Consider the following 12,873-nt stretch of genomic DNA (forward strand, 5'->3'; position numbering starts at 1 on the left):
GTATTCTCTAAATGTTTGTGAATACAATCCAAGTTCATATTATATTAGGTAAAAAAAAAAAAAAAAAAGTAGTCCCAACACCATAGCTGTACTTATTCATTCATATGAAATAAAATTAAAGAAAGGAAGCTCAAGGTCTTCAACTCCCATCTTAATAGCTTCAGTGGTCTTACAACAATGAATGTTAAGACATTAAGACAGGGTGTGTGAAGTAAGAAATAAGCTAAAGTAGTGCCGTGTTCATAGTTGCACTTACTCTTTAATACACAAAGAATAAGGTCTCATGGTGTTAAACTTACTTCTAAATAGTTTTAGTGAGCATACAGGGAAGAATAAACAGAGAATAAAGGTTGGAATGAAAAACACATCATACTGCTTTTATGAAATATGAAGGTGTGATGAATAAGGCACACTAGCCTTGCAACATGACATAAATCTTCCACAGTGCGCTCCTTGGCCTGGAAAGTACTGAATATAATATTGAAATGGTTTGACACAGCAGAGAAAAGTGCTTTTTTCCTTTTATTGTATAGCCATCGCTTCAGCTATGAAGACAAATTATTAGGTCCAGTCAAGCACTTCTACTGTTATTGTAACTGGGTACGAGGGGGTGACGGTTCTTTGAATATTAGGAATTTTACATGTCTTCTTTATGGTGCATTCTTTCAGCATCCTTTCTTGTCAGATTCTTTCAGATTCCTTTGTCTCTCTCCCAGCGTTGGGAAGTGTTAACAGGCTCAAGGTAATGAAAGGCAGTAGCTAAAAAAACACTTGACAATGCTGAATTGCATGTTACAATTAGAAACATATTAAAAACAGTGGGAGATGGAAAGGCAAGGCCAATATGAGTCTTGAATGTGAAGGAATATACTACAGGCTTCTGTGTATTTAAGCTTAAATAAAGGGCTGTCACAATAAAGTGTCATTTACTGTGGAGGAAGAATAGCTTTTATGGAAGAGTATGAAAGGCTTCTTGCCCTATTGATTTTGTGTGATGTAGTATTTTGCTATAACCTACATCTGGTTCACTTATTTGACTATTATGCCCTTTTCTTGAACAACTCAACAATAGCAGGTGACTACATTTTTTGACAAGTCCTCCAACTTAAATATGGCAATATACAGTTTGTTTATGCTCTCCAGTTATCATTTGTCCAAACATGTCTTAAAAGATTCACTGGGCGATCATTTCTTTGGTTCTTGAAAGCCACAAAAGGATCAGATCAGCCAAAGAGTCACAGACGAAAGGAGACATGGTGATGTGGTAATAACAAATGCAAGGACTTACAGCTTACACCAAAAAAAAAAAAATAATAATTTTTAGGTGTTTTATACTACAGGTGAACTCACACAGCAAGAAAAACTAGGAAAAAAACATTTGCAGGCCAGGGCAAGAGAAAACATTACACAAAGGTTTAAGGTAGCTTATTATTTAGACCAAGATACCAGACACCAAGGCCATTAAAACAAAAATGGAAAATACCAAAATATTGTGCATACAGATGTGCTTGATTTTTCTATTATGCTACAGTCACACTAGGAAAAACAGTGACTGGAGACAGCAGCCCAATGAAAATATTTGCCACGGGCCCTGGTCTGTGACCACTCACAGTCTGCTGTCTATCACCAGGTGACCTGCGCAGTCACATTGAGATTGAAAGTGGTTGTTCACAGGTGGAGAGTGTTGCACACTTTAAGAACCAGCTGGTTGTCACACAACTTGCAATTGTTTGCAAAGTGCAAAGAATTTCAATAAAATCCACAGTCCATCCCTGATTTTTTCTAGTTGCCATCAGTCTCGGTCCTATTTTTGCTCTAGTTTGACTGAGCTATTGATTAGTAAAAATATAAAGAAATTATTATTATTAATCTGCTTTTAGGAAGAGGAAGGTGACAAAATTAAAAGAAACAGCAGCACAGTAGCAGTGATGACTTTATTTCCAGTAGATCAACTTACTGCAGGCCTCGTTGTATGATTTCTTTATTTTGTTTTAAGCATTTAAAGTCAGAGGCAGAGAGCCCACATTTTTCCTTTTATAACCACCATTACAGGCCTTTGTGGGGGCGATTACAAATGTTCTATTTCTAACTACTGGACAAACAAAAATGTATTTCATGCTTGAATAAATGAAACTCTACTTAACAAAATTGGTTTAAAAATGCCTGTATTATAATTCTTGTCTTGGCTCAGAACAAAATCTCTGTGGAGGGTTGCCAAAAATTTCCTCCTCTCTTAGAGTATGTTTTCTTTTTTAAGCCAAATCAAGCTTAACAGCATCCCAGCTTGAAGTGGCTTTCTGATGTCACCAAAGAAAAAGTCAGAAAGACCAACCTGCACACAAAAAAAGCAGCTTCCTATTCTTCATAAGGCTACCAACTTAGTGAGGCTTATGATTCCCTGACAGGCCAGAAAGAGTCTCAGAAGAAAGGGAAACATGTTCAAATCAAAGTGCAAAAGAGAGCAGGAAAGGGAAAATGAAAGTATAATTGTGGTTTGGTCTTTTTTGTATTTGCTTTTTTTTTAACCAAATAAACATCTTCAGAAAAACCGCTCCAGCGATGGAATTAAAACAAAACGATGACTCATACAAGAGTGTTTGAAATGCACAGGCAGAAGGTAAATGTTTGCGCGATGCATACAGCAATGTTTAGGTATACTGAGCACCGCACACATTAAACAGACTAGTTTCACAATCCCCCACAAACAACAAGCACTATCTATTATGCTCACTGCAGATTCAGCTAAGTAGGTATTTCTTAATTACACCTCACAGATAACTTCTCTTGTTATTGGGTTCAAACATCAAAAAGGAAAGATACCATCTGTAGACAGAAGCACTGCTTTAATCCACATTTTCTCTCTCCACACATACATGTACACAGGGAGAAAGAGATCAGCCTCTGCTAGCTTTTTCCTCACCTTGAAAATAAGATTAAAATGTTATCGGTTGTACCACCTGCACAGTGCTGCTCTGACTTCACAGATACAACACATCAAGCCTAATCCTGAGTGTAAGATATGTAACACACACAGGTCTGGGCACACAGATCAGCTAAAACGGTGCTTACAGACACTTGTTACCACGGATTGTTACTCTAATGGAGGGGTTTTCTTTGAGAGCACCTCTATATTACATTATTACATTAGAAGCAAGACAAGAGGATACGAAATCCTCAAAAAAAAAATAAAATCTCTGCCAAGGTCCTCGTTGCCACAATAAGTTTGGTGAAAGGATGACACCAAGTGTTCAATTAAGATACTGCAATATTGTTTAAAACCTTAATATCAGGGTTATTTTAAGGCTTTTTTTTTAACTTAAACAGATACGATTAATGAATATTTAAATATGAATGTAGTCATCACTTATGATAAATCGTTTTTCAAAAGAAGCACTTTTCAAGACACTGGTAAAGAAGTCTTTGCATCTTGAAATATCAGATCATCGATCATTGTACAATTTTAAAACTAAGAAAGGATGCATCTACATTAAAACTGTTTCGTTACCGGAGGGAGGGTTCTTAGATCAAATGATTTGGGCCTATATTTATTAACAAGTTTTAAAGAACAACTTGGAACCATTTATTAACTTACTCTGCAGGCAGTAAACTCTTGTATTAAAAATTATCTGCTAAAAATTAATTAAATGGATGTTCTTCTTGATTATGACAATCGCGACTTTTCTTACTTTATGATGTAATCAAGAGGGCAGCGCTGTTAACACATTCCCTCAACATGAAAGATCCCCGGTACAAGACTGGGAGGAGGCACAAATCCCCGAGAGCAGGCACAAATCCCTGGGAGGGTTGCATCAGGAAGAGCATCCAGCTTAAAACTCAGTGCCAAATCAAATATGTGGCTCCATCTGCTGCAGCAGCTCCTTACAAATAAGAGAGCAGTCATAAGCTTTTTCTTTATGATGTAATTTTCCTCATTAAAAACAAAATCTAAGCACTGATCAATAAACTTACATTTTTTTAATGCAAAGTTGGCATAACGAGAGGTATAGCAAGAAAAGTTGCTGTTGCAGACATTAACTACTGCACCTTAACCAATTTTAGTGTCCTGTGGATATCTGTTTAAATTTGTAGTATTTTGCAAAGTATTTTTAGAGCTAGGCTTACCAGTTTGAATAAATGTTACAGCTGATAAATGTAGGCTCTGATCCATGGCTGACAAGTGCTTGTGTGCTCACAGGCACATTGCAGTTGACACAACACAATAATATGCATATTCACAGTCTTTTACTGACCAAATGTATCAACTGCCCTATCTTTGCACACGGTAAACGACACAACACATTCTTGTTTTTCATCCTTTAGTAACATTAAAACATTTTTATATGTTATTAGATTAACCTTTCTGGAATGCACAGTATTATTCAGGACAATCACTTTAAAAGATAAATATACAAAAAGAAGGCCTGCAAAGCCTCACACAGACTGTATTGCAACACAACATAGCTCTGTAGCATCTTAAAGAAATACACATATTTAAGTTGTCCTTTCATGATGTATGTTGGATCTCTATCAACATGCATCAAGGTGGATCCTCTGGTGGCGTTTGAGATTACATTTCTGGGTAAAGCGTTTGCCACAGGCCAAGCAGCAGTATGGTCTCTCTCCAGTGTGGACGCGACGGTGTGCTTTAAGGTTGCTCAGCTTGGTGAAACTCCGGCCACAGAGCGAACAGCAGAAAGGCCGCTCACCTGTGTGAGTCTGCAGGTGGGCCTTCAAGTTACTGGGGTGGGGGAAGCACTTCCCACACTGCCCACAGCGTAGGAGATGCCTTGGAGCGGCGTGAGACTGAGAGTCTAGATGGGTACCAGGACTGACGTGGTGAGAGTTTGCAGGATGGTGCTGGGACCTGTTGCTGACCCAGGAGTCTCCAGTTCGGTTAAGGGTTGATGTCTGTTTGTCACCCAGGTGAACTCGCTGGATTGAGGATACAGCAGGAGATGCTTTGGATGTGGAGGGAATTCTTTGAAGGTTATTTAAGTTTACAACTTGAGAGGGAGCTATAGACAGTGCCGCAGCGGTACTGTTCGAGAGAGTGTGAGACGGCTTTTTCATCGGTCGGTGGAGATGCTGTAAAGCGGCTTGCAATCTGAAACCTGAACCGGCTTTGGAATGTAGCTTCATAACCTCTTGCACAGCAGCTTTTTGAGAAATGTGGTTTAGTCTGTGTGCTTCTGAACTCACCTTGTGCTGCTTTACTGAACATGAAAAAGAGGACATACCTGAGTTTGTTATTTTCTTTTCTATATGCTCACCTTCCTCACATCCATCAGAATCAAGAATGACTTCCTTCTTGATAGTCAGGCCTAAAACATCACTGTTTTTTAGTCTTGCCTTAGGGGACCCTGAGGATGAAATTTTATCTCTGCCTGGGGTAACCTGAATGTCCGCTCTGACAGAATCAGACAGCTCATGTTCTCCTTTAGTTTTGACTGGATCACGTTCCGCTTCAGCTCCAAGTCTGGGATTCTGCAACAACTCAGCGCCTGTGACAGTCAAGCCAGCCCAACTGGTATCTATTTCCAAAGATGAAACACGCGGTCGATCTGTAGACGGGTGTTTTTCCTGCCTGTCTTCAGGAAAGCCATAACCCGAAGCTATCTGTGGGTCTTTCTTCATGACATTTCTCAATAATTCCTCACTGTTTTCTTCAGTCTGTTTGGGTTGTACCTGAACTGTTCCACTCTCGTTGTCTGATCCAGGTCCCTCTTCATCTAGAAAATAAGGATTTTTCTTTTAAATTAAGGAAATAAAAATTAATTAATTAAAAAATGCAACAATGTTATTGTTTCTTTCGGGCCTGAATCCCTTTTAGGTGCACTGAGGTAAAGTGGACAACAAAAATTCTATCTTCATTTTGGAGATAGGGACCAGTCACTTTAATGTCATCTGCTAAATTTGAAAAGCCATTTTATTCTAATTTACTTTACTGAATTTATTATACTAACGTGTTGTATTATATCCTACTATTTGCATTATATTCTATTGTACTTTATTAAGATTTTTATCTTATATTGGCTACTTTGTTTTATCATATTAGGCTTATTGAAGAAAAAAACCTAATCTTTTGTGTTCTAGATTGTGTTTAATGTTTTGCATGGTGAAATAAAGGAATTTCCCAACTTTTCAGATGTTTAAAGTCTATTTGAGCGTATATTAGCATGCACATCATTGTAGGTACCATTAATGCTGGAAAAACACCAACTGCAATCCAGGCGACACCTTTCTGAGAAAATGTCTTGCTTAATTCAACATTCTTCATGTAAAAGAGTCTGAATGTTAAAGTGGCCTACCTGCAACACAAACCTGTCATGTACTGGGGTGGGGAGTTTGAACAACAACAAAGGATGTGGAAATTGCCTAGTGGTCACTGTTTGTCTGGCAATTAATTTTCCCCAGGAGCCACAGAGATAACAAAAAAAAATTATATAAATTTATTAATGTTGAGCAGAACTGAGTTGAGGTTAACAAGTCAAGCTCTCCTAAAGCAAAGAATAAATTATAAAACAATGTGTCAACCATAACACCTGCTTGAGGGGATAGGGAGCTATATCACGGCACACGGTAGGGTCGAGAGGGTATGTGTTTGTGCAATAAATAATGCTTAATGTTCCTTTACTATGGACAGACTGAAAGAAAGATAAGATCCTAACAATACGTACCACTACAGTTCCACCCTCCCATATGCACAGAGGAGCAAGATGGCTGACTAACTTCTTCCTCCTTCGTAGCAACAGCTGATCTCACATCCTTTTCTTCTGCTGCCTGAAGACATACAGTGCATGAAATACTGTGAATATCTACTGGTTCCATTTCACCAATTTTTAGAGCCATTATCGATACTGTTGTTTTTTTATACAACATTACAGCTCTTATAGCACTTGAAATGTGTCCAGAAGCACCCAATAAAATGCAGATACATAAAGAAGATGATGATTATTTAATGTCAGTACAACATAACTTTGCTCTGGTAGTCATTTAATCTGGCTCACCTCTGGCTCCCTTTCAGGGCTCTGTGCAGCTGTAGCACTGTCTGCCTCTGGTAGCAACTCTGATGTGTCTTCTAGTCTGCAGCTTGCTGTCCATCTTTCAAAAGAGTCACTCTCTGTCTTCACACTAACTTGTTCTTTAAAAAAAAAAAAAAAAAAAACAGAAACACAACAGTGTTTACAATATTTAGGGCATCCCATGACCTATATAAAATTCATTTTACATCTGTTTCTTCTTACCTTCCTGATGGTTTTTAGGCCTTTTTTCTGCAGTGTCAGTGGACAGTTCCACACCATGCCTTGCACAGTGCACGCCCCTTCCAGTCTTTCCTCCTTCTTTCCCTGCTTGATCCTTGAATTTGCTCTCAATCCACTGCAGCTGCATCCTCAGGGACTCTATCTCCTGGCTCCTGCGCTTCACCTCCACCAAAAACACATCTTCCACCAACCTGGTCACCTCAAACATGGCTGTCTTCACTACAGCCTCCATCACATCTGAAAGCTGGGTCTGAAAGGTGACTATGAGGGTGTCCAGGTCCGACATGGTGCACTCTATCAGCCTCCCTTGTCTTAGCTGTTACTCACGGGGCTTATGTGCTTTAGTGAATGAATGCAAAGGAGAATGACGTTTGATGTTTTATTAAATGGTGTATTGTGAAAATCCTGCTACATGTTGTAAGCTGAAGGCCATAACCGCAGAGTAATTTCTATTCAACAATACACCAATTTTCCGCTGTCGGTATTCCTCGTGAGGAGGGATAAGCTTTTATTAATAACATTATTAATGGTAAAAAGCAGCCTAACGCGATGTTTACTGATATGAGACGTCGATTTGAACTGTCAGCTAGCCAGCTAATATTTAGCTGTAGCATTCGTGTGATATCGTGTCCGGTACGAGTGCTACAGACACTTGTAAACGGGAGTGAAATCTTAATTGTCGAGATGTTTCACGCGTGGGTTTTTGCTTTCGATTGTAACAGCTGTTAAAGGAATTAAATTGCGTTGAACGGAGCTAGCTACTCATCACTCGCCTGTGGTCCTTGTTTTTGCTCGTGGCGTCACGCACAACGCAGTACGGTGGCCTCGACTGGAGACGAGTAAAAAACGAAACGCGTTTTACTAAAGTGAAACCATCAGGCTGCACCTGGCAGTCAGTTTTAACTTGCGATTTGCGGACATTTTTTTTTCATATTTTCTTTCCGGCCGACTGGACAGCGTTGTGAAGAAGATTGTAAATTTTGGACTTTTCATACTACATGAAAGTAATTAAGTATTAGATAATTAAATGACAGAAAATCTCCTATTTTTTTACTGTCTACTACAGAATTTATGGGCAGTTAGAACTAACAGAACTTATTCTTTTGCACATTATTTCTTTCTTTTACTAAAAAACTATTAGTTTTGTCGTAGTTTTTCTATCATGTAGAAAAACTAAGTTTTCTTCCACTTTTTTTTTTATCTTGAGAATTAAATATGTAGCTAAACTTCTTTACACAAACAGAAGAGGCAGTGGTTTTTCCCACTTGCCTGCTTTAGGCCTTTCCCTGAGTCCAGACCTTAAATTAAATCTACTTCACTGAGTTTACAGTTCTGACTCATATCCCCACAACAAACCTTTGAGCCTCAGAAAATTAACTTCCAGCATTCTTGTGAGGATAGTATGCACCAATTTTTACCACCACAAGGTGGTGGAAATGTCTTTAAGGAAAATGCTAGTGTACATAATACTAATAATAATATTACTTCTTTTAACAGCAAAATAAAAACATTAGGTAAACAAATGAAATCGTAACTATAAAATGAATCAAAGTAATTTGATTGTACTCTTTCTATTCCTTTAAAAAAATATTTAAATGTATCAGGCCCTAGATTTCATTAGGCAATAAACAGACAACATGACTTTTAAACTATAAAAACAGTGCCTCTGAATTTGTTTTGAGAACACAGGCTCCTAATAGACATGGGACCAAGACTATTCAGCTGCTGTCTAGATCACAGTGCTGTTTGGTGTGTGTGGTAGGGATGGTTACATTTACCATAAAAGATTCATCAGTTGTATGAATTCATATTTCATGAGCAAACAAAACTGACTGTTGAAGAAAAAAGCCCCTGTTAAAAAAGTATTATTCTGACATCTCTGCTTCTTTTTTGCGCTTCATGAAGGCAACAAATGTGTGTATTTTAAATATTGGGCAGAACATCTTCTTTGAGTCTGTATCTATCAGCTGTCAATTGTTTTATTTGTATGGCTCTTTATTATATACAAACATTTACCAAAAAATCTTATTTTGTCATAAAGGATTCTCTTTAGTAGCTAACTGGAATATGTTCACCCACACAGACCTGGACCAGTACGCCTCATCTGTACTGGATTACATCTCCAAAACCACAGACAGTGTCACCACCCAGAAACGGATCACCATGTACCCCAACCAGAAGCCTTGGATGAACCGGGATGTTCGTCTCCTCCTGAAGGCCCGCAACACCGCCTTAAGGTCAGGAGATGCACACGCCTACAGTACAGCCAGGGCTAATCTAAAGAAGGGCATCAAAAAAGCCAAACACCATTACAAAAAGAAGGTAGAAGAACACTTCTCCAACTCCAACCCCCGACGCATGTGGCAAGGACTCCAGACCATCACAGACTACAGGACCACCAAACCCTCCCCCGCATCCTCTGATGTCTCCTTCCTCAACGAGCTCAACAACTTTTATGCTCGTTTTGAGCGAGGGAACCCCACAACCACAACCAAAGCAGACGTGACGCCAGACCACCAACCTCTGACTCTCTCCCCCACCGATGTAGGAGCGGTGCTGAGCAGGATCAATGTCCACAAGGCTGCAGGTCCTGATGGCATCTCCGGGCGTGTTCTCAGAGCGTGTTCTGGGGAGCTTGCAGGAGTGCTGACAGACATATTCAACCTGTCCTTGGCCCACGCTGTGGTACCGGCCTGCTTCAAATCCACCTCCATCGTCCCGATACCCAAAAACTCCAACCCATCTTGCCTCAATGACTACTGCCCAGTAGCACTCACTCCCATCATCACTAAGTGCTTAGAGCAGCTGGTCCTAGCACACTTCAAATCCTGTCTCCCCCCCACCCTGGACCCCCACCAATTCGCATACCGCCAGAACAGGAGCACAGAGGATGCAGTCTCCATCGCATTGCACTCTGTCCTCGCACACCTGGACAACAACAACACCTACGCCAGAGTGCTGTTTATAGACTTCAGTTCAGCGTTCAATACAATCCACCCCTCGCAACTCATCAGGAAACTGACAGACCTGGGCATCAGTTCCCTCATCTGCAAATGGTTACTGGACTTCCTGACCAACCGCCCCCAACATGTCCGGCTGGATAACCGCTGCTCATCTACCATCACAATGAACACCGGTGTACCACAAGGCTGTGTGATGAGCCCTTTCCTCTACTCCCTCTTCACCCACGACTGCAGACCTACTGATGGTTCCAACACCATCATTAAGTTTGCAGATGACACCACGGTGATTGGCCTTATCAGTGACAACGATGAGGCCGCCTACAGGGAGGAGGTGGATCGTCTGGCTGAGTGGTGCGACACAAACAACCTGCTGCTTAACACCGAGAAGACCAAGGAGCTCATCGTGGACTACAGGAGGAATGCTGACCCACATCCACCCATCCACATTAAGGGGACGGCTGTGGAGCGTGTGAGCAGCTTCAAGTTCCTGGGAGTCCACATCTCCGAGGATCTCACCTGGACGACCAACTGCTCCAAGGTGGTCAAGAAGGCTCACCAGCGCCTCTTCTTCTTGAGGACTCTGAGGAAGAACCACCTGTCCTCAGACATCCTGGTGAACTTCTATCGTTGCACCATCGAGAGCATCCTGACCAACTGTATAACAGTCTGGTACAGGAACTGCTCTGCCTCGGACCGGAAGGCGTTACAGAGGGTCGTGAAAACTGCCCAGCGCATCGCCGGAGCACCACTTCCTGCCATAAAAGACATCTACAGGAAGCGGTGTCTGAAAAGGGCTGGGAAAATCATCAGAGACCCCAGTCACCCATCACATGGACTCTTCACCCTCCTGCCCTCTGGGAGGCGCCACAGGAGCCTCCGGACTAAGACCACCAGGTACCGGAACAGCTTCTTCCCCACAGCTGTCAGACTCCTGAACTCTGCCTCCTGACATCTGACCCACGTTAACACATGGACTGAACATACACACACCCACAATGGACAACTGTACCCTCAAACACACAATAATAACATGGACTGAACCACCACTCACAACCACTAGCACTTTATATAGCCTCTGTAGAAACTATCTACATCCTCACTTATCTTAACTGCACTACTGTATAGCTCTGTGTAAATAATCATTCTGTACATTCGATCATTTTTAATCCTACAACTGTTTACAACTTGCATAGTTCCCATTTCTGTATAACTGTATATCTCAGATTTCTGTAAAGTTATTTATTTCATATTCTGTATAGTTTTTCATATTTATATCCTGTTCATAGCCTGTACATAGCTTGTACTCACTACAGCCTGTACATACTTATAGTTATAGAATATTCACAACATACTTCATACCGTGTACATTATAACATACCATAATAGACCCATTTCTGTAATATACTCACATATCTATATTATTGCTAATATATATTGTAATATATCTATATCACTAAAGCACTTCTGGATGGATGCAAACTGCATTTCGTTGCCCTGTACCTGTGCATGTGCAATGACAATAAAGTTGAATTCTAATTCTAATTCTAATTCTAATTTAGACAAAAGTTAAAAAACACACACACACACAGTTGTTGCATCTTGTGTTTTTCCTGAGTCAACCTTTTCTCTTTACTCTTGTAAATCTAGAAGCTCTTATTGACTTTTCCAATCAATACCAGATCTTACAACATCAAATAAAGCATTTGAAGAAGCTGAGGTCAGACTTATGCTAGGCTCAGTCTACAAACTACAGATGTTTATATAATTTCTTGCTCCACACAGATGGTGAATTGACCAAGAAACACAACAAAGTACACAGATATCCATCCATCTCTTCGACTTAGCCTTTCCTGGGTCGAGCGGGGGGGCCCTATCCCAGCTGTCTAAAGGCAAGAGGCAGGGTACACCCTGGACAGGTCGCAGGGCTAGCACATAGACCAGTGGTTCTCAAAGTGTGTGGCAGGTGGGGCACAAGTTACCTGGCAGAAAAGTTATGTGGAACTAATGATTAACATCGGGATCACTTTCATGGCGGTACAAAGAAATTCGCAGCAGTTACATAAATAATATGCGCATCCGCTGAAAAGCTGCAGCCGTTTGTGTAAGTTGATAGTCGCAATAAAGAAGTGTACTGAAAACTGCGAATATGTGGTCAGGTCAAACCCAGAATTGGGGCAAAAAAAGACCTGACCGCGTTTGCACTTTTCAGTACACTTCTTTATTGTGGCTGTCAACACATGCAGCTGCCGCTTTTCAGCTACAGCCTACACACATCAACAACAACAGGACCTAGTTCAAGCCGGCGAGACGTGATTGGGGATGCCGCTCAGGTGCGTCCGCCTCCCCCACAGACCATGCCCCACCACAGCTCTGCAGTCAAAAACAGGCTCACTGCAGCCACTAAGTGAATAGTACTAAACTCACACTAAATTATATATACCCTTCATTTCTGTTCACAAGTTTCTGGATTTGTTTGTTTTTTTAATAAAAAGTGTTTTAAGACTAAGACTGAACTGTATTTTTCCATGTTTGGCAATGTTCAAATTCTGTTTAACTGGTTGCTTTTTTGAAGAAGTGTTGCAGAGTAATGAAGTAGTGTAGTGACAAAAGTTACAAATAGTTGTTTGAAATGAAAGTTGTTTGTTTAA

The 12,873-nt window shown here is 40.5% G+C and overlaps 1 protein-coding gene across 1 annotated transcript; it reads right to left on the bottom strand.

Annotated features, from left to right (window-relative positions):
• Positions 1-2,827: 2,827 nt before the first annotated feature.
• Positions 2,828-9,622, bottom strand: LOC146573226 (uncharacterized). Its single transcript, XM_085277884.1, has 4 exons — positions 7,245-9,622; positions 7,008-7,141; positions 6,678-6,780; positions 2,828-5,729 (listed from the first exon to the last, which is right to left on the bottom strand). Exons 1-4 carry the CDS (start codon positions 7,546-7,548, stop codon positions 4,528-4,530), a joined length of 1,743 nt encoding a protein of 580 aa, XP_085134010.1. The 5' UTR covers positions 7,549-9,622; the 3' UTR covers positions 2,828-4,527.
• Between the last annotated feature and the right edge of the window lie 3,251 nt (positions 9,623-12,873).

This window comes from Mchenga conophoros, linkage group LG6 (assembly GCF_057382185.1).
Source record: "Mchenga conophoros isolate Kocher_MC1m ecotype Shallow Benthic linkage group LG6, M_conophoros_male_GT1.1, whole genome shotgun sequence".
In the NCBI taxonomy this organism is placed as follows: domain Eukaryota; kingdom Metazoa; phylum Chordata; class Actinopteri; order Cichliformes; family Cichlidae; genus Mchenga; species Mchenga conophoros.